Here is a 22,782-nt window from a genome sequence, read left to right on the forward strand (position 1 = left end):
GGCTGGAGAGATGGCTCAGCGGTTAAGAGCACCTGGCTGCTCTTCCAGGGGTCCTGAGTTCAATTCCCAGCAACCACATGGGGGCTCACAACCATTTGTAATGGGATCTGATGCCCTTTTTTGGGGTTTTTGAAGAAAGCTGAGGGGAACTTATATAAAAAAAAGAAAAAAATCTTAAAAAAAAAAAAAAAAAAAAGGCGTGCTGAATCCTGTCTGCAGGGTTCTCTTTACAGAATTCACCACACAAGTCTTCCCAAAAAGGTGTCTCTCTAAGCCTTGCTACCACCTTCATAACTAAGTCCCGAAGCTTCTGCGGCCATGTGGGCAACGGCACCAACCGCAAACCTCACCTCCGGTTTCCACGAACATGCAATCTAAGTTTACATTGCTTTCAAGGTGGCACCTTAAAAAAAATAAAATTATATATATATATAAGAATGGCTAAAATAAAGGTAAAAAAGCACACAAAGCCAGAGGCTGCCATTCTGTGACACAACGACCTACTGGTCTATGGGTAAAAGCGTTTGCTGGGCAGGCGTGCCAACCCAAGTTCCACCCTAGATCCCGTGTGGAAGTAGTTCTCTGACCTCCACACAGGTGCACACCTCTCTCTCTCTCTCTCTCTCTCTCTCTCTCTCTCTCTCTCTCTCACACACACACACACACACACACACACACACACACACACACACACACACACACACCCCTTCCAGAAGTTTACAGAACTCAAAGTTGCTGATTCACACAGGGAACTATGTCAGAAGAACGTGACAAATCTCCATCACGGGTGACTTTTAACAGCCCTCCCTCAGTCGCTGATATACCTATTTCCTGCATCAAGAGGGAAAGGGACCGAAAGCAATGAGCTGACAGAGGCTTGCTGTGATGTGGGGCCTGGGGCAGCTCCTCACTCAGTGACTAGAGAGCAAAGACTCTGAAAGAGAGGCATTCCCCCTACAGAGCCACCGCTGGAGTGGTGGCACCTTAGCCAGCCTGAGTTCCCCACAGAGCACAGTCACACCACAGCAGCTTAAAACTGGGCTCACATGACCAGGCTTCGTGCTTGGAAACCTTTACTCATAACCCCTCACATTTTCTTTTTTGCCAGTAAACATGTTCTAAAATGTTATTAAGTTCCCTGTAACTTTAAATAAAATGAGTTGTTCCCGACTGGATTTCATTAACAGCATTATTAGTACAGCTGACTACATCATATGTAAATTACAAACCTAATAGCTATTGAGGACTAAGTGTAAAATTGTATTTCAAATGTATCTCGTCCAGGACCGGCTCCCATCTTCCCATGATTTCATCTTCCCTGTCTCACTAGCTCATGTATCCTTGTATGGAAACCATTCTCGCTACAATGGGGCAGGATTTGCTTTCAATTTGACTCATGCTGAGAAGAACATTCCACAGTAAGCAGGAAGGGGTTTTATTACAGCAGGGTCGTTCAACTGACTGCTGGGGGGAATAATCACAAAGCAATCAAGAAATGTCTGACAGGCAACTCTGCTCAACAGCCTGCAAGTGGTGCTGAAGGAAAAGCCTAGAAATCTCCACAAGGAGAATTGCAGGAATGTCCAACATCATCTTTCTACAGTCCCTCTCGATAACTCTAAGGTTTTCCCTCTCCCTGAAGTGATCGGGACTCACGGTCCTTTGTGCACGAGGGGAGACTCAGAAGAGAATGCTCAACCCTGTGACCTACGGAGAAACCTGGGAAGTTTTAGGAAAGACCGCACGGAAGCCATGCCTTCCTAATGCATGGCAACAGAACTGAAACAGCCCCTCCTGAAGGGAGGGGTTGCTGCTCTTGAGACTGAGGAAGTAAACAAAACTTATAAGGCTTAGAAACTCCCTAGAGTCGCCAGGCCCCTTCCCAACATTGCAAGAGCTTCATACCCAAGGCAGGCTTCCTTGTGAGCCTTTGAGATGGCGTCTCATGTAGCCCAGGCTGGCCTCTGATATGCTGTGATGACCTCCTATCTCCACCTCCCAAACCCTGGGCTCATGGGAATGCCCAACTCGCCTGGAAGCCCAAACCTGCCAATCCCAGCCCTCAGGTTAGCCCTCAAGCAGGCAGTTTCCAGTAGGAACTTCCAAGCTGTCTTCCTCCCAGCGCATCCCTCCCCCCGCCCCCACTTTTGTTCTTTACTAGCTCCTCTCCACAAATGTGAACACGAACACCCCCACACCCCACACCCCCGGCAGGCTCTGGTTAGCTAAGTCAAGGCCTCTGCACTTCTGACTTCTGAAACCATGCTAATGTTTCTAGAGTTGAGATAAACTACAATGAGGAAACCTAAATCTAGGACGCAACACAACCACACCGGAGGGGAAATAACCCACTTGCCTTCCAAAACAGTACCTGCAGGACTGTATGTCTCCATGTTATGGCCTCTCCATGCTACATCCACAATGTTACTAACAAGTACTAATAAACTGTGAAGGAGAGGGCTGTGCGGCTGGGCAGGCAGCTGCTGTGGGAGCACCAGGGGCTGAGTTGGGCGCACACTTCCATAATGGGGCGCACCAGGAGGATCCCTGAAGCTTTATTTTTATTATTTTTAGCTATGGTAAGTGTACGTGAGGTACGTGCATGCTTCCACAGAGCTACAGGCTGGCGAGAGTGCTGGGAACCAAACTCTGGTCCTTTGCAACCTGCAGTAGGCGTTCTTAACTCCTCAGCCAGTTCTCCAGCATCAGTGAGCTTTTACAGAGGGGAAATGAAGGGTTGGGTGAGTGTGAACGCCACTGAGGACTGAAGTGGACACTTGAGGGGTCTTTGGAAAGTTGGTTGGTTGGTGTTTTGCTGGGGCAAACACGTGAAGGAATGTTTCGTTTTGAAGAGGACACAGGTGTGCAAAGCTAAGGAAGACTCGTGAGGGAACGTTTTACTGAAGCAGACACAGGAGAGAGAATGTTCTGCTAAAGCAAGCACGTGAAAGGTCATGTGATGAAGGATTCTTCGCTAATGACAGGCATGTATTGGTCTGCCTTACACTGCGTAGTTGAGCTGCATTTGTGGGGACTCCAGAGAGAGAGATGCACCAAAAACTTCTGGTGCTGTGCTGCAGTCTGTTGCCGCTTCTGAGGACTCCGGCTGATGGGCTGCACGTGCTGAGGCGAGGCACATGGAGGACACATTACGTTTGGTGGGCATAAATAGGACTCCACAGAGTGATAGAGCTTGGCTTGCTGATACAGCTAGCTATGCAACACTTGCGGGTCTCACCTCTTCCCTGATCCTCACTTCCCTGAGAGAGGCACAGCTGAGAACCTCCCCTGGTGTCTCTGGGTCCCTCCTGCTGAGGCCTGGCTGTCTCTGCTAGGTCGAGTCACCACTGTTGCTAACCTGACTACCAAACTGGTGTATCATGAGGTGTTTGCAAGTGGATCAATCTGCCGCTGCTGTGAACCGAACTGCTAATTTCCAGCAGACAGGAGTTGCTCCAAAGAACCTTTCTAAACAGGCCCACTCCCCCACCCCATCCTTTCTTTTCCACCACCTCTGGTAGGTTGTAGGCTACAAGGGAGGTTAAAGTGTTTAAGAACCATCGTTAAAAAGAAGCGTTGAAAGAATTAACGTTACAGGGGCCAGGAGATCTGAGGCAAGCATGTTCCAATCACTGGCTGTGCTGAGTCCGGGAAGAGAAAGAGCTTTGCCTGGTGGAGAATAAGGGCTGTGGGGCAGTGGGGACAGAGGACAAAGGCAGGGCACAGGGCAGAAGAGGATGTGGCCGGAGCAGATGAATCCTAACACGCTTGGTGTCGGTTGCCCTACTCTTGCTAGGAAAGTGACCACAGACAAGACACATCCGTCACCGTTATCTCTAGGTGGGACACACCCTAGTCTCTCTGGGCAGACTCTGTGACTCTGGAGGCACCAGGGTAGGCTAAGGTTCATGTCCCTCCCAGGGTCTGGACACTGAGTCTCTGTGGGCTTGAGCCCACTACTTGTGTGACTGATTTCCGGCTTCCAGCATCATTTCTCGTTGTCAAACTCCCCCTTCTTCCACCTAACAGGGGACCCTATCTTCCACAGGCCCAATGAACGGAAGAGGAAAATCTCCACACCACAAGATCTGTAACCACCATCTGCCAAGCCTCTTGTTCCATGTACAGACAGCAGTCAGTGGCACGGCAGGTTGGGGCCCTCGCTAGCCTCCCAGACAGCCTTGCTGGGCAGGCGCAGCGCTCTTAGGTCAATCGCTTGGGTTGTGTGTGGAAAGTGCTGAGTGGCCAGGAGGAAGGCAAGATGAGCCAGCAACGTCATTGCTAACGGCTATTTCCTATGCGCTAAGAAAACGGTATGTGCAAAATCTAGGACAGTATTGCGGTCGGTTTGCTGAAGTGGAAACAGTTAGAAGCTAACGACAGCCAATCAATTACTTCCTTGGAACCGACAGGAGTCCCGAGTTAATGGAATCCTGGCATGTTCAAAGGAAGGGAGTGCAGGCACATAACCGTGAAAAGGACACACTAGAAAAGAAGATCAAGGGTAAGATCTGAGCCTCTGCCTAAGAGAAACGAAGGACTGAGTCCCAAGTACACAGAGACACAGCCGCTGAGGCAGAAAAGGAAAACAAGTCAGCACCACCAAGAGCTGGCTTTTAAAAGGACAGGAGACGGAAGTTATAAAGAACTTTAGAAAGCTGGGCATATGATGATGCACATCTGTAATCTCAGGACTTGGGAAGCTGAGGCAGGAGGATGGAATGTGAAAGGCCAAGCAGATCAACAGGTGAAGATGCCGTGGAGGAAACCGACAGAGAGAGCTAAAAGGCTGTGATGCCTGGCGCTAGGGAAGAGGCCACAGGACAGTCGTGAGGCCGAGGCCCGCCTGCACGGCACACGGCAAACCTCAAATACAACACCAAACTGACTGAATGTGGACGCTCCTAACTGCAGACTCCACAGACACTAGAAGCAGGGGGCTGGGGTGGGGGATGGCTTGATGCTAATAAATTTGATTTCCTATTTTAAAATAAAAAAAATCACAAGTTAACAAACTTGTCCCAAAAGAAACAGGTAAACAGTCTAGCACCGCATCTGCTGACGCCATTACATTCATAGCTAAAAGCTTCCTCGCTGATTTTACCAACCCGCTAAGAGTTAATAAAAATTCTATATGTGTATTTCCAGGAAGCCAGAAGTCAGAGTTCTTAAGAGCCCAGCGTGACCCCAGCATTCAAGAGAATAACTGTCCTGATGGAGCTAACTGAAGACTTCCTCATTTCAGCAAATCAGAGACTCGGGGCAGCTCAGGTGCAAAACAGAATGCACTGTGACTGAGAGGCTCGGTCCAGGGACGCCACGGTCTTTAGTATGTGACGATCGGTAAATTTAAGATGTTAACTGGCAGAAAGGATAAACACACAACTACTGTAAAGTTTGCCAAATTCAACTCACACTGATGAGGTTCTTGGGGTTTTGTTTTTATTTTCATCTCTAAGAAATGAGAAGATCGGGTTGGGGATTTAGCTCAGTGGTAGCCCTGGGTTCGGTCCCCAGCTCCGGAAAAAAAAAAAAAAAGGAAAAAACTCGGCTAATAAGAAATGAGAAGGTCTAGAAAAATCTTCCTGGCATCATCAGCTGCGAGCTGGCTGGTGCTGACCCAGTGCCTTCCGTGGAGGTGAAGCAGGACAGGTCCTACTACTGTTGACTCGACCTGCTCCAAAGTCCAACGCATGAAGTGAGCATGAAAGGCAACGATGATGAAAACGCAGCTCACTCGCAGACGCTGTGGCCATCTAAAGCACAGGACGCAGTGAGCTTAGGGCTCCTAAACCTAAAATACGAGGACATCAAGGAAATCTGCTGTAGGGACTGCCGGTGCTAGGAATGCAAATCGGAAGTGAATTTAAAAAGAAACACCACCTACGACAGCATCAAACACGAGATGCCGGAAAATAAATCTGGCTAAATAACCACTAGGCTTTGGAGTTTTAACCGCTCCCCCAGGCTCACGTCTGAGGAGGTGGGTCCCCTTTGTGAGAAGAGCCTAGGAGGTACAGAGCACTGTGTGTACGTGTGCATGTGTGTGTGTGTGTGTGTGTGCGTGTGTGTGTCTGTGTGTATGTGTGTGTGCAGGAATGTGTGTGTATGTGTGTGTGTGTGTGTGCAGGAGAGTGTGTGTGTGTCTGTATGTGCAGGAGTGTGTGTGTGTGTGTGCAGGAGAGTGTGTGTGTGTCTGTATGTGCAGGAGTGTGTGTGTGTGTGCAGGAGAGTGTGTGTGTGTCTGTATGTGCAGGTGTGTGTGTGTGTGTGTGTGTGTGTATGTCTGTGTGTGTGTGCAGGAGAATGTGAGGGTGTGTGTGTGTGTGTGTGTGTGTGCAGGAGAGTGTGTGTCTGTGTGTCTGTTTGTGTCTGTGTGTACAGGAGTGTGTTTCTGTGTGTGTGTGTGTGTGTGTGTGTGTGTGTGTGTGTGTGTGTGTGTGTGCAGGAGTGCTGCCCTCCAAAAAACCAAACATGGAACCAGTGAGTTTCAGGGAGGGTTGCTGGTGTGAACCAACCAGCAAGCTTGGTGGCTGCTTTCCTGTCACTCATGTGTGCTTGGACCGCTATGACATCATCCATCATCCACCAGGTAATGCAGAGATCACACCTGAGGGTGCTGCCAGATCTCGGACTTTCAGCTTTAAAACTAAATAAACTTCTTTTCCTTACAAAGGATACACTCTCCCCATCTCGGGTATTTTGTTATAGCACTAGAATCAACTAACTAATCTGATGTTCCCAGACTAACACAGGAGCTGAGGCAGTACAGTGCTGTGTAAACTGACGGTCATTAGTGGAGCGAAGAGAAGGACTCAATGCATAGCGTGTAAAGCCCCTCAATAATTCAATGGGAGAAAAGGTCACTTAAACAAATGGCTACTGGAAAAATTCAATGTGTAATATATGAGGCAACCAAAGGTAAGGAACGGCCCACGGTATAGGGGAAGCTGCGTCTGCTTTGGATTCCAGGTTTCTGTACAGAGCCCCAAACTCTTGAGTCCCGGTACCTTTTGTTATTCAAAGCAGCCCTTCCCAACCAAGCCGGTGGTTATATGTGACTCTCCTGGGTCAGGGCACAGCTTCAGCACTGGATGGGTCACTAGAGAGTAAAGCTAGGATAGAAGGTAAACTTCCAGCCCCACCCCACTCCACTGGATGGGCAGGGACGATGGGTGGAGAGTGGGTGCCCAATCACCAAAGAGCAAGGACTTAACCCCCACCCACACACTATGCAAAAATATCTTTAACAAAACCTCTAAGCACCAGGACTCTCTGGTGAGAACGCCTAGTATTCTCAGGACAGTGACAGGCCCAAAGATGCTGAGGGAGGCTCTGCAGCCTCTCCTCTCCCCCACTCCCACCTGCCCTGTCCTAAGCAGCCTCCCTTTTCCTTGGTAAGGGACACTTCTGGCTTCTGTGAACTAGACCAAACCCTACACAGATGCAGGGGGCAACTTTCTTCTTTCCTGTCGCTGTGATAAAATACACAGCAATGTGAGGGAGAAAGGTTCCTGCGCCTCATTCGAGAGCGCAATCTGTAGTGGCAGGGAGGTCCTGGGGGACACCCCGACAGCTGGCAGCAGAGAATGATGGCTGGCTGGCCTGGATGCCCCTTTGGGGGCCTTCACACCTCAAGTTAACTAATCAAGACAACCCCTCACAGGCCTGCCTCTCAGTGGGCTCCAACGCTACCTACCATGGGGATGGGCAACACTGGGCATCTCGAAGGCCTCCATGCCAATTCTCTAGTTCTCTGGCCAAGTCAGTATGCAAAATTTTAACTGAACTCTGACTGGAGGACCCCCAAAGATACACAGGCTGTCTAGCCAAGAGTGTCCTCCCTCCAAAAACCAACCCCAAGACGAATCCTAAGAGCAATTCATACTTCTGCCCTGACCCAAGTCATTCACCAAAACAACTCAAGGATCTTAGGCAATGTCCAACTCTATTACAGCCGAGGCAAAGCACTTCAGAGACAGGTCAGCAGAGACCACAGTGTGTGTGTGTGTGTGTGTGTGTGTGTGTGTGTGTGTGTGTGTGTAACCAATCCATCACTACTCTCATAGCATGGATGAGACCCAAGGGAAGGAATCTCTTGAGGGTCCTTTCATAATTAAACTCAACCTCTGGCCCCTATCCACTTGAGGACAAGGGTACCAGTTAGGCCATCTAATCCAGTCAGAGACCCTGCCACAGTTACCTCTCAAGCAAACATGAGGCACCGTGTCCACGTGCTCTTGAGCACCATACTGGGAACCAAAGCTAAGACTGCGTGTGTGTTTATCGTCCCTTAGCGCTTCAATCATACTTCAATCCCACTTCCCCAGATACAGACAACCTAACTGCGAATACATCCTAGGCCCAGATCTGAGGAAAGCACCAGGGGTCAGGAGTCACTGCGGGCTTCAATGAGCTGTGACTCTGGAGTGGCCACCAAAAAGGTGCAAATCAGAGACAAAGCTGGATGTCAGCCTTTAACTGAAAAGTAATTGTAGCAAAAAAGAAAAGGCCAGCTGCTGGGTGGAAAGCACTTGCAAAGCATGCAGCTAAGAGCAGATAGCTGCTTCAAACAGAGAAACAGAACCTCAGCTCAGTAAGGGAAAACATGGAAGCCGAGGATGGTGGGTGCATGCCTACGATCCAAGAGCTCTAAGAAGCTGAGGCAGGAGAATCCTGAGCTCAAGGCTGGCCTGGGCTACACAGAGAAACCATGCCTGAAGGGGTGAATGAGGAGGAGGAGGTGTGGAGAGCTGGGCTGAAGGAGACAGTGAATGAGAACCAGGAGGAAGTGGTGATGGGGAGTGGGGGGATGGGACAGGACTCGGAGTAAATGGAGGAAATATATCTGACTAGGCATTGTGACAAACAGGCACCAGACAAGACGTTTAGACTCATTAGAGAAATGCAGACTAAAGCCATAATGGCATGTGCAGCAAGATGCATAGCAGCATGCACACACTCATACACTCGCACACACACAAACTCACACACACACTCACACACACTCACACACACACTCACACACACACACTTCACACACACATTCACACACACACACACACACACACACACACACACACTCTCTCTCGCATTGCTTTAGTTTGGGGGTCTTGTCTTGTTTGTGACCTTGTGCGTGGTTGGCCCGGTTGTAGAAGACCTAGTAACTCCACTCCTGGGTTCTCACCCAAGAGAATAAAACCATACTCTGACAGAGACTTGTCTGCAAATGTCCCAGGAACCACTGCAGTTTCAGTGTGAGCCTTCCCAGCCATGTCGCACTGAGCCGCCACAGGCCCAACCAAGGAGCCAGCAAGCACAGAACTGGAGCCTCCAAACCTCTGACCCAAGATTAGCCTTTCCTCATTCAGAGCTGTCGCCCCAGTTGTTTCCTTACAGTGACTGGATGGAGCTGATGCAAATGTGGTCCGCACAGAACTAAACAGTAAAAACCTCAGTGAACTATTGTGAGCTGAGCAGAAAACCAGCAGCTCAGCAGGAAAATGTAAATCATGGAGACTCACGGCCAAACAGCAAATCAAACAAGCCAGACACAAAAGACTACAATCTATCCTGCAATGTTCCAAACACCTTTGTCTGAGGAGACAAAGTAGCCTTTTAAGGGTTCACTGTAAGAAAAAGAGATTTATGCAACTGGGCATTCTGTATGCCATGGCTTAAACATCTGTTAACACATCAATTACACACTTAAGAGTGGTGAAAGTCATCACCAGTAATCCGTGTCCCCCATGAAGTAGTTAGCAATGTTTTGTGTAAAGCACTGTACGCAACACAAAACAGCAAAATGGCCTCTGCCCCTCCACGCCTACAGAGCTGACTTGTACAACACATCAGAGCAAAGCCCCAAGACTGAAGCAATCTCTTAAATAGATTTCTTCATTAGTCAGAGGCTCCCACACTCTATTCCCGTCATGACATCTGAACACACACCATTTAACAACGCGTGCTGACGGTTTTAGTGAGGAGGCCTTAGTCATAACACAATTTACTAGAATTCAAAAGCAGAAGCGAAACGACCTTTACTTTTTGGGGGGGAAAAACCCACACTGGTATAATTCAGTAAAACACTCAATTTAGACTCCTGCACAGCAGAGAAACGGCTACTAAGAACTGGGTGTCATTTGTTCAGAAAATGCAACGGGGCAAAAGCGAGGCTTGGTAAGAAGTTTTCATTTTAGAACGTTACGGTAAAAACACCACCACGTGGTTACTGCCTGGCGTTAGAACAGAGGCGTGAAGATAAACAGCTGAGCACAGGGACTGGCTGCTGACAGCTTCCACACACTGTGAGGCCTGAGCTAAGGACTTTTCCATAATCTCACTAAAGGTGGTACCAAAACCAAACAGGTCCTAAACATCTGGGAATAACAGGCTTTAGAGGATGAATGCATGTGTAACGAGATGGACTTTAAAATCAAATACACAGTGCCTATAGAACATAGGGATCGAGGCCATGCAGGGCTGGTAACACACACACACACACACACACACACACACACACACACAGAGAGAGAGAGAGAGAGAGAGAGAGAGAGAGAGAGAGAGAGAGAGAGAGAGAGAGAGACGATGTCCGCTTCGGTATTCCAAAGGGGCCAACCGTGAGTCCAGAAGCTTGGCTCTAACCTACAAGGAACCACGTACTATGCATCCCGGTCTGCAGAGCCACTGAGACAGTAAGCACCAGGACGGTAGAGAACTTGGGGGGATGGAGGGGCATTGCCCCTGTGAGATCTTAGAATAAAACTCAAGGTCAAAAAAAAGCCTGAGGGTTCAGAGGAACAACACTGGGTACATGGGGCACTGCGGCATCTGCCGAGCATGGGAAAGGCCCTGAGATACATCTGCAGCACAGCAGCACAGAGCGAAGAACAGCCTGGGTGTCAAGAGAACACCGCACCAAGTGCCAGCCTTCGCCTCACAGCCTCCGACTTCAGAGATTCGCTCAATACGATAAAATGAAATTACCATTTCAGGAAATTTCGGGATAGTTTGCAAGCCCATTCCAAGGTCTGACTTGTTAACAGTCTACACAGCTGGGGTGACTCGAGGAGGGACATCTACACGCACCCTCTCCCTGCTGCTAGTGTCCTACGCCGGGGCACAGCCTTCACCCTGAGCACCTACTTAACATCCTAACTGGCACGCTGATCTCTTGCACGTGTGTGTGCTTTAGTACAGTAATACAATAGAAGAATTAAAATCGATAGGACGTCTTTATTACAGGAGTGGAACGTAGGGTGAGGCAAGACTTCTCTTTGTACACTTTTTCAAATATTTTGATCCAGAATCTCTTGTTTACATTTTGATTTGAAATGTAAGTAAAATATAGTTTCAATTATACAGAAGAGATTCAAATGGGAAGTCAAGCCACCAGGTCCCAGCTCTAATAAATACGACGTGGGGATCCTTTTCCTGCTGCAAGGAATACCCACCTGTGCTCACAGGACCCTAGGAGAAGAGAGGAAATAAACAAGTGTCTCCAGCTAGAAGCACTGTCAGTGAACAGGAGCGTGGCCAGAGAGTTACACAAGCCAACAGCCCCTAAGAGCACACTGTGCATGAACGCACTGTCTAGCTGGGGCCCATTTCGATTTGTGTTCTGAGAGCACGAAACAGGATTTTCAAAGACAGCTTCCGTGCTCCAGGAACCTGAGGCAAGCCCGCTCCAGATGCTTCAAGTTTTCAGGAAGGAACAAGATAGCAGTAGAACGCAGATGTACGGAGAAAACCTTTGGGGAACAGGGAGGGAGGACAATGCCTCTGGAGCGTGGAGCGCTCTCAAAGGCTGTGCAGATGGGCACTGACTGCAAGGCTGGCTGCCTCAAAACACGAAGGCTTTCCGGGGTACGAGGCGCATGTTGAATAACTAACAAACACAGCCTGACCCAAATTAAGACTTTACATTACAGGCTATGATTAGCTTACATACTCTCTTAATCGAGTTCCTTTTATAACACTGTATTTCACACAGACACTAGCAGAGCTTCTGGGCTGCCTCAAAAACATGTATGAAAAGAATGCCCTTTGGAGAAAAGCTGTGGATTAGGACAATAAACAAATTGCCCTGAAAAGGTCTGTAGTACAAACACTGAGTATTTAACAGGATGCAGAAGGGAAAACAAAACAAAAACCGCTTGTGAGTTAAAATGTGAATGAATGCCCTGACTAGGCAGAAGTGTTAACATACACAGTGCAGATACTGGATAATTTGGGATAACCAGGCTGACTTAATGCTCCGACTAGCACTTGGCACGATGTTTGCATAGCCTGCAACAGAAACAGCTCACTGTACTGAAACACTCAATTCTCATCCCAACAGCATCACACACAGAGATGCAGGACAAAGGGGAAGCCAAGGACAGCTAGTCAGCAGGCCAGCCAGGACTGGCAGACAGCACCAGTGGATGGCACGCTCACCTGATAGAGTGGTGCCCCCCCCATTCCTACCTCTCAACTGCTGTACTACAGCTTCCCCCAACCCCCACAGGCCTCAGAGCCAATCCCTGATACCGCCTCCCTATAGCTGGTCCTGAAAGTCACAAAGAATCCTAACATTTTGGGTGTGAATTCCTAGAAACTGCCAGCCTCCTGCATCCAGGGTTCCACAACCTCAGATTCAAGAGAGCAAGAAGACAGAAATACCAGTGGGACACCCCATCTGAACTCACCTATACATTGCCTAAATGCCATGCGGCCACTATTTTCACAGCTGTTAGCACTGTCATCGGGCAGTGCAAGTGACCCAGGGACCATTCGAAGTACCTGGGAGGATGAGGGAGTGGAATGCAGACCTATGCAGCTGTGTAAGACGGTCAGCATCCTCAGAGACGAGAATGCTGGGAAAGGGGGAATCACAGGGAGAGATCCTAGAGCCAGCCACTGGGCTACCAAGGGCCAAACACAGGGCTGCACTTTGTGAAACCTTCCCATCAACCTGCCTGGGCAGACAGAGAACAGAAGCCTGTACTGGGAATATCAACACCCACCTTCTTAGTTACACTCCCAGTAAAATGTTACCTTTTTAGGTATGCTACATTTTAAGGAAGCAGCAAAACCTTACCAAAGCCAAAATGTAAGTCATCTGCACTGAATGTGCCCAAATCTCATAAAACCTGACCGTGGTTTGGGGTGAAGCCAGGCTTGTAGAGATGAACACCCTGAGGGGCGGGGGCCGAGGTCACTGTGCCTCCAAAAGAATTGTGAACATCCCAACATCCCGTGGTCTCAGGGCTGGCCCAGGCACGGCAGATCCTTCTTAAAGAGACACTGTGCCCTCACTGAAACATAGAGGTGGTCCCCTTGAATGACGGGGGAATTGCCCCATCTATAGTGCACTGAAAACATTAGTTTTATTACTTGTTATTGATAGTGATCACCCAGGTTGTTTACCAGGGGAAACAGACTCCTCCCCCACCGTGGCTCAGGAGTGCTAACAGGTAAACTGCAAGAGAACCATCTTTCATGCTGGGGAAATGATGTGCCGCTAGTGTGAAGACACTGCAAACCACGGGCACGCCCATGGCACACTCACAGGGTGTGGGAGGCACTGACATATCAACCTTCAGAGCACAGGCCTGCACCTAAGAGCCCACCATGAGGCAGATGATGCTGTGTAAGTCTCTGGGCACTCAGTGCACAGAGAACACTGTGGCCTGAGACCTGGTTCCACCATCTGACCTTTCACAAGGATTGTGCATTTACCACAGACAATTAGCTTAATGGTCCCAAGCATTCTTTTCTCAATTTCTCAAACAATCCACAGGTTGCGAGTGTCTTTCCAATGCTAACAGACTAAGAATGTTCTTTTCTTATGAAACTGTGAAAAGGAGACAGAGAGGAATTGTTGGTAATGATTCAAACCAAGGAAGGTCGTCAGGGAGAATGGAGCAGGGGGGCGGGGGCGGGGGTGGGGAAGGAGCACGGCAGAGGGAGCATGCCACCAACCCACAGTGTGTCAGATCCCTTACAGGGGCTGGGAAGAAGGCTCTCCTGCGGCTTGTCCAAAGCTGAGTTCAGCTTCCATCAAATGCCTGTGGCTCCACCCCCACGCGATATAGCTGCCTCTCCTAGCCTCCACAGGTACCCACGCATGTGGCGTACAGATCCACACATACACACGAAGAAAGTCTTAAAACAACAACGAACGATTTTACCTACCAGCACAGAATATCCCAGGGACTTCGCTTCTGATGATAATGGTCCGAACTTTCTTATCCGATTTTAATGCGTCCACCGCTTTTGATAACTAAACCAAAATAGGGAGGGCAAAAAAGGGGGGGAAATCATCATTTTCAAAATCATATCAACAGGATGTCTTAACATTAGAAGCAAACAGCTTAATCTTACACTCACCATTTTGAGAAGATTTTTACTGAGTGAATTTTTCCCATAAGCTCTGTTAATTCCAAGCACCACAATGCCTAATTGAGGAGGGGAAAGAAGTACACACGTTTGGGTTAGTGAGGGGCTCAGAAGGCAGACTGCGCAGAGTGGATGATGAGCCTGACACCTGACTGATCTGCCCTCCTAGCCGAGGCTTCTTGAAAAGCCTTTATTTTTAGTTATAGCTTCCTTCCAAAGCAAGTACGTTTATTTCTTTAATATGGTAGTTAAAAACTTATCAGATTACACTGGTGTTCACTTTAAGGGGAGGATGTCCGTGTCACAGGCCCTTCGATTCAAAGGACTCTGCGATTTTCCAGGTTCTAATCTCTGAGAAGACTAGGGAGGCACAGCAGAGCGATTCCTCTTCACTCCCCACTGTCCTTCCAGTGATGGCCTTTCCCAACCTGCTCCTCCAGCTCCTGCCTCACCTCAGCAGTGCCTCCTTGGTACGCACAGGCCTCTGACCTGCTTCCTGAAGCTCACAGCTCCTTGCTGACGAACCAGTCTTACTTCAATGCCAGGCTTCCTCCTGACCTCTGCCCTGTGCACTTAACCCAACAACACTTCTATTCAGATCTACAGGCAATGCGGACTTGGCCCAAGTAAAACGAAGTTCATTCTCCTTCCCTAAGCTCCGGGCTCTCCCTGCTCACTCCCTGTCCTGTTGAACTCTCATCTAAACCAGGTTCACCACCCCAGCTGCAGCAGATCCACGCACAGGACTCACCACTTACGTAAAGTCCTTTATTTGCAAAATACCTGAACTTAATGGCCTTAACTGTAGCTCTGAGGTTCTGTACACCCTGTACTCAACCTTCTCCCCGAAGCACAAACGTTCTCTGGGAATCAGAAACACCCTCTCCAGCACTGGTATGGGCCTTATCCGTTCCTGACTTAAATCAACGCAAAATGCACACGTCCAAATGCCCCTTGGGGTGGAGCAAAGCTTGCAGGGGCCTGAGGCTGTGATAGTTTGAAGGCCTACTGCACTGACTGAGGGCTGAGGTCCAGCAGGGCCCACAGCCGTGGGTGTACTAGCTCACCGATCCCACAGCAACCCAAGGGGTAGCCAGCATACTACCCCGTTATGCTGCAGAGGTTAAGGAGGTGACCTTAGCGAGTAGGTGGCTCTCTAACCCCAACCTAAGTGACTGCATTACTTCCAAGCTTCAGTTTCCGTGTGAAGAAAAATCAGGAGCTCAGGCCAGATGTGCTGAGTTCACATGACAGAGCTCAGCTGTACTTTAAATACACACCAATAACACGGTGACTCTGGTCAGGCTGCCGTGGCCTGGGGCAAAGGAAGTTGCTCAAGGAAAGGCTCCCCCAGGCACTGCTGAGACGAGCCAGAAGCTAGATGAGCAGGTAGGAAAAGTGGAAACCATCGGGAAAGAGGTGTGACTGGATTGAGACATATCTAGCTCACCTCTAGGGGTGGCTGTGACCATCCCTGCCTGTCCACGAATTAATGAAGGGAATGACTTCACCCCTTGGTGGAGTCTTAGTGTGATGGCGGATATGGGAAAGTAACAAAGACAGGAGGTGGGCCTGGCTGGAGAAGGGGCATTAAGTGTGGGGGTTATAAATTCCCTGGTCCCTTCCCATCATCCTCCCCGAAACGGCTCCCTCCACCCCCTCCACCACGTATTCCTGCCAGCATGGTGTTCTGCAGAAATGCATGATGGGCTCAAACCACCAAGGAACGGACCTTCTGAAAAGCACTAGCCTCAAAATAACTCCTTCCTTGTTTACATTACCTCTGTACAATACAGACATGTTGACATACAGGAAAAGTAAATAACACAGAGACTGAATTCGGGGCAGAGGACACACAGGAGGAAGCACAAGGCAGCCTCACACAGGGCATGATGGGAGGGGGAGAGAAGAGCGGTCAGCCAAGTAATAAAGAAGTCAGTCTGCACAGGTCAGAGATGCCTGCAGGCCAAGATCAAAGTTCTATCTTTAGCCTAAGAACAAGGAGTAGCGGCTGACAGGAGCTGGTTCTACACAATGCACACACTCATACAATCCTGGGGCAAGGCTGCCGCACCTGGAGGCTGGCACTAGCACAAACCAAGGGAAGCGGAAAAGACTGAAGACTTCTACGGGAATGCAAACTGAGGATTGAGGGCTGGTTACCCTGGAAGGCAGGGCTAGCAATATCTACCAGGCTTCTGGCTTTAGCAACTAGCAATGTAAGAGACAACTTCTGGTGGGACAAAGACCTTAAAATGTACCTTCCTGTTGTTTTCCAAATACTCTGACAGGACAGCGTGGTAGTCTGAATAGCCTTGGCTTGTGGAAAGTGGTACTGAGTGGGCATGGCCTTGTTCAAGTGGGTGTGGCCTTGGAGTGGGCGTGATCTTGTTGGAGGAAGTGTGTCACTGTCCTGGTGGCTTTGAGGTCCTAGGTTCAAGCTCTGCCCAGTGAGGAAGTCAGTCTTCTGGCTGACTTCAAGTCAAGATATAAAACTCTCCGGCTCCTCCAGCACCTTGTCTGCTTGCCTGGACGCTGCCACGCTTCCTGCCATGATAATGGACTGAGCCTCTGAGCCTGTAAACCAGCCCCATGTTGTCCTTCTAAGAGTTGCCTTCGTCATGGTGTCTACTCACAGAAAGAGAAACCCTAAGACAGAATCGTTTAAAAAGTGTCAAAGGCTAAAAGGACAAAGGCCACGTAGGTTACATGTACCTTACACACACACCACACTGACAGAACGAGTGTTTGAAATCCTACGGCCATCTCTACTTTCGAAGAGCGGAACCTGACAAACACAGGGCCCTTCGATTAGAACACAACACGCACAACCAGTTAAGACTTTAGCTCAATGTTCCAAAGGACATGGGGGCAAACCGGAGCTGATATCACACTCAATGAAGACAGAGTCCTCAGGCAAAGATGAACAACAAAATAAGGCCTCACTGCTACTCGGCGTGGTACCGAGAGCCGCAGGAAGGCAACTTGGCCAGAGGGAGATAAAGAGCATAGTGACTTCAAGATGGGAAAGACAGAAGTAAGATTATCCCCGCTGACGGGAGATATGGTCCTCGTGAAGGAAATCCCAGAGCCCAGGAAACACCTACAGAGCTAACCAACGAATTCAGCAACGTATACGTTTGATACGTTAACAATGAATCGTCTCAAAATAACTTTATAAAATAACTCCACGGGTAACAACATCAAACCACAGAACAGGAACTCGGCTTTGTGGTCCAGCCCTAGAAATCGCCACCCAGTCATAGATGCAAACACTAACACAACTGCAAAAGGTTGAGGGATTTGTTAGCGCATTGCATGCGCAGATGCTGACTTCATTGCTGACTGTCCCGTTATTACTGTGAGGCATCACCTGATTGGTCAAATAAAGAACTGAACAGCCAACGACTGGGCAGGAGAGGGGAAAGCAGGATGGGAGGGGGAGGGAGAGAGAAAGGGTCTCAGCTGGGACCCAGAGAGTTGCCATTGGGATGCAAATGGAGAAGGAAGTTCTGCGGCAGGGGGCTGAGATGGCAGGTACCAGGCCGGCAGGGAAGATGCTGGGTGGTAGGCCACGCCTCCACAGACAGGTTAGAGGAGCGCAGCCTCCGCCCAGCTTTAGTGTCTGAAGCTTATTAATAAGTGTAAAGGTCTTCGTGTCGTTCGTTATTCAAAGCAAGGGATGGCATAGACAAGCCCCTGCTATTACAGGAAAATAAACCATCTTCAAGTCTATCAGAGAACTAAGATGTGACAAGAGAACACGGAGAATTGTGGTATACAGCAGAACCCCACAGCAGGACTCTCCCGGAGAACCGGTGCTGAGATAGGAACTAACAACAGCTGCTCAGCTGAGAGGCTTCATTTGCACAAGTATGAGATGCAACAGCCCGGGAGATGAGCTCAGTGTAGGCCACGCGGGGGTGGGGGGGGTAATCTTCACTGTCAGCTGGACTGAGGCTCACCTAAGACATCAGCCAGGTCCACCCTGGTGAGACTCCAGAAAGGATTAACTCATGGGAGAAGACAGCAGGAGGCTACACCGTCAGTAAACAGAGCCATCAGTAGGCACGAGCATCCGGTTTACCACATACCTCAAAGCCCACGGTGACAGAAGCAGCTAAGTACACAGTTCTCTCTCCATCACTGAACAACTTGCTCTCATGTAGTCCAGACTGGCCCTCAACTCCCTATGTAAGGGAGGGTAAACTGGGGTTACTACAGGCACATCGCCACTCCCTGCTTAATGCATCCAAAAGGACTGAACCCACCAGCGGGGCTGCACCCCACCTCTCTAGGTTAACATTTCTATTTGATAGGAAACGAAGGAGGCTTGGTGTATTGTCTGAAAATAAGAAGTGTTAATGCAGGAAACAACCAGAAACACCGTGAATCACTGCGAGAGCTCTGAACAGCTTTGGAGTCGATGCTAATGAGCGTGCCTGAGAAGGCGCACACTCCCAGGCTTTTTCTTCTGTCCAGATGTATGTTTTTAACTTAAAATTTTTCCAACTTCAATGACTTAATCACTGTTAATAAAGAATGAGATTAGTGAGCCAACCACTGAAAAGTAATGACAAAACCTGACAAGCACAATAAAATCAACAGCCTGGAAAATGCTCCAAGGTGGCCGCAATCCGTGTACCACCAGCTCCACGCTTCTGAGCAGCAGGGCTGACGTGTGCACAGCAACTGGAATTTGTTTAGATTTACTTGAGGGGTATAGGTGCTTTGCCTACACATGTATTTGTGCACGTTTGCCTGTTGTCTTGGATGTCACAAAAAGGGGATCAGATTCCCTGGAACTGGAGGTTGTGAGGCGCCATGTGGGTGCTGGGGATAGAACCTAGGTCCTCACAAGAGCAATAAAGGCCTTAACCTCTGCGACATCTCTCCAGTCCTGTGTCACCCTTTCTAACGGGCAACCTAAAACAACAATTCCTCAAAAGAGAAACAATTAAAACCAAAAAACAAACACAAAAATTTCCATTACAAAAAAAAAATAGTTCTTTCTTTGGTGTGGTTTGGTTTTGGAGACAGGGTTTCTCTGTGTAGCCCTGGCTGTCCTGAAACTCACTCTGTGGACCAGGCTGGCCCTGAACTCTCAGAGATCCACCTGCCTTTACCTCTGACGTGCTGGGATTAAAGGTGTGTGCCATCACCCGCAGTCAGAGATCAGAATAAACATACCATTAAAACTAGCCCAGTAGGAAGGGAGCAGAAAGGAGACACTCATCTGAAAAGTAGCAAACGTAGCAAGAACCAAGAGAAGACCAAAAACCAAACAAGGGAGGAGAAAGGGGCCGGGCCATTACAGTTAAACAGCAGTTAGGATGTGGGTGTGCAAGGCACTAGGCTGGATGCCCTAGCACAGACAAAAAGCCACTTTGGTCATCACAGCAGTGCCAAAGTGCAACCTTCAAAGGGACAGCAAAACACAAGTCCTGGGGATTTCCTCCAGAACACAGCAGCAGTAAGTCGGTGGGTCGGAGGCCAGGATAACTGGGTGCCACCTCATGGGAAAAGCTCAAGGGAAAAGCAAAGGACACACAGGTGCAACATAAATCCGGACCGAGGGGGTGGAGCTGAAGGAGCCCTGAACCAGGCAACAGAATGTACAAACATGATCTGCAGTAACAACCGTGTACGCAGCGACTCTGCTGGCTCCTGAAGTACGGCTTTCTGTGCCCCCACTCATTCAGTCTGATGCTGCTGTGTCCAGGTTTTACCCTTTACAGATGGCAACGCTTCCTTTAGTTTCTAGAGTGAGTTTTATACCTTGGTGAGTTTTGTCAAATGCTTTTTCTGAGTGCCTTGGGATAACTGTGGGTTGGTTTTTTGTTATTGTTGTTGCTGTTTTTTTTTTTTTTTTTTTTTTTTTGCTTTGTATGCTGGTGTGATGAATTGTTTTAAATGCTTTCAATAATGGCCAACACCTGCATCTCCAGAGTAACTCCCACATAGTTGTGGGAAGTAGTTCTTTTGTGTATCGTTTGATTTGTCTTTTATTTGAGGCCAAAATGACACACAGTTACACCTAAATACAGAAGACCAGGGGTTGAGGGTGAAGAAGCTGGTGACTAAGACAACAGAAAGCAGACATGATACACAGTAGCCAGTCATCTCAGGAGTAACTGCAGGCTTGAAAGGCCTAAAGAGATCCCCGGGACTGGAGAAATGGCTCGGCAGGGGGAACACCTGCCCTGCATGAACTTATCCTCGCTGGGTTTATGAACTTTGGCCCAGCACCAATAATGGACAAATGGATGGATTGATAGGTGGACAGGTAGGTAGATGGATGACAGACAGAGATGATAGATACGATGATCAGAGTGGATGTGAGCAAGACTTGGTGCCTAGCTCTAACCACACATTTGTTGTTTAAGATGAATCGTGCTGGCACTAAGCTGAAGCGGGGATGCTTATTTCAGAAAGCGCTGATTTCAGAACAAGCCACCGCCTCCCAAAAGAAAGCCTTCCATAGTGCAGGGGTCCCGCTCCTCTAAGACACCAGAATCTGTAATGCGCTTGCACCTGTAGCAGAACCAACAGAGCTATGTGGAGAAGAGACAAACCCAGGCCCCACAGCACTGCAGGTGGAAACTCACTTGTACCAGCAGACCGGCCCAGCAGCAGCTCACTGACTGCAGAAGCTCCACCCAGTCACAGAGGAGCTTAGCGACAGCTCAAGGAAACATCAGTAGGACAGACACTGGGGGTGGAAACACCCTAATATACGCAGTAGTGCACTGCTGTAACCCAGCAAAGGTTTGTTAAAGGGACAAGGACAGTAAACTAAATGCAAAGGAAGGGAGAGGTGCAAAGCAGCAGAACAACAGGATCCAAAACTCAGCACAGAGAGTTCAACCAACGAAACAAAAAGGGGTGCGTGCGTGCGTGCGTGCGTGCGTGCTTTGCAAGTTTTGGTATCTTTAAAAACCCAGTTATATGTTTTTGTTTCAATCCCAGGTGTGGGATATGGGCTGCTTCAGTGTGTCCACAGCTGCTAACTATGATTGTCTCGCGCCCTAGGAGGGTCATGATTTTTGCCAGCTGCAGACAGTCTAATTCTGAGGACTCTGCAGAGGGACACCAGTGCTCCAAAGAAGGCGGGTGCTGCTGTCCCTGCGTTTGCTATTGCTGGATTGCTGACTATGCTGACTACGACGTGGAGGAAGGTTGGACTTGCCCCACGGAACCCAACGCCTTTAATCAGCAGGAAGTAACCGATTTTGTTGGCTGAAACAGGTCTGTGCCCCCTTTCCCCTCTAAGCTTTCTCTCCTACCTAGTGTTGGGAGTTGGAAGGGATTACAGTGGAGTAAAGGTTAGAAGGAGGAGAGAGGTATAAGAACCCAATAAAATAATAAAGCAAATACACCAACATCTGTCTGTCTGTCTGTCTGTGAGACCAAGGCTGACTTCTCTCATCTAAACCAAGAGCCAGCCAGCTTTGACTAGACCCTCTAGGATTCCCTCTCTCTGCCTCCAGCACAATGAGATTACAAAACCACTTAAGCCACTAAACCCAGTGGGCATTTGAATGGGTTCTGAAGGTCCAGGCCCCAGGCTTCACTTGTGCATGGTAAGTACTTTACCCAGAGCCATCTCCCAGTCCCCAAAACGGTGTTTTGTTTTGTTTTTGTTTTTGTTTTTGTTTTTAAGATGAGTAATTTGAAAAGCTTCTCTCAAAGAAACTTGAACAATTTTCAAGTCTCTATGAAAAATAGAAGGACATGGTCCTATCTCAGTCTACAAAGTTAGCACTAAACGGGACAAAGATTAAGACAAATATTTCTCATAAATACAGATGCAAATAAAATACAAGCATTATCAAATCCAACAATACATAAAAAGAACTGTGTGTCACAGCCAGCTGGGATTTGCTTCCAGAGGTAGAGGTGTGGGTCATTACTGAAAAGTGTTTAGAATAATTCGCTAGATTAACAAGCTCTAAAGGCAAGAAAAGCCAAGATCATCCCAGGAAAAGCTCTTGACAAAATTTAACAAGATAAAAATTCACTCTACAAACTCTTCCCTCGACTGATAAAGGGCAAAACAAGCCTAGGCACCAGTAGCGTCAGACTGGGCGAGCAGAGTCCTGGACAAAGCTTTCCTCCTCGGATCAAGAGCAGCTGAGTAACTTAGCAAGAAGGAAGGGACAGAGCCATTTGGTAAAGGAGCAAGGCCGCTGTGTGCAAACGCCATGCTCTATCCGGGAAGTGTAAAAGGCATTAGAACAAACGAAAGAGGCTATGGAAGCACACAACACGATGCCTGTAGACAGAACTCCAGGGGGTTCCTGCACATCGGCAAGGGATAGCTGGAAGGTGAAATGAGCAAACCAAGTCCCTTCGTGACAAGAGGAGCAGCAGAAATGCCTGTCAGTGCACACAAACTTA

The 22,782-nt window shown here is 48.7% G+C and overlaps 1 protein-coding gene across 2 annotated transcripts in view; it reads right to left on the minus strand.

Moving 5' to 3' along the window:
- The window catches only part of Auh (AU RNA binding methylglutaconyl-CoA hydratase), a 94,175-nt gene that overhangs the window by 68,231 nt on the left and 3,162 nt on the right, over positions 1-22,782 (minus strand). For both annotated transcript variants that reach the window (XM_032884412.1, XM_032884411.1), the window contains exons 2-3: positions 14,374-14,441; positions 14,179-14,266 (exon numbers count right to left, since the gene is read on the minus strand). In XM_032884412.1, the coding sequence (XP_032740303.1) occupies positions 14,179-14,266; positions 14,374-14,441 (156 nt within the window). The remainder of the gene's footprint in view (positions 1-14,178; positions 14,267-14,373; positions 14,442-22,782) is intronic.

This window comes from Rattus rattus, chromosome 14 (genome assembly GCF_011064425.1).
Source record: "Rattus rattus isolate New Zealand chromosome 14, Rrattus_CSIRO_v1, whole genome shotgun sequence".
Classification (NCBI taxonomy): Eukaryota; Metazoa; Chordata; class Mammalia; order Rodentia; family Muridae; genus Rattus; species Rattus rattus.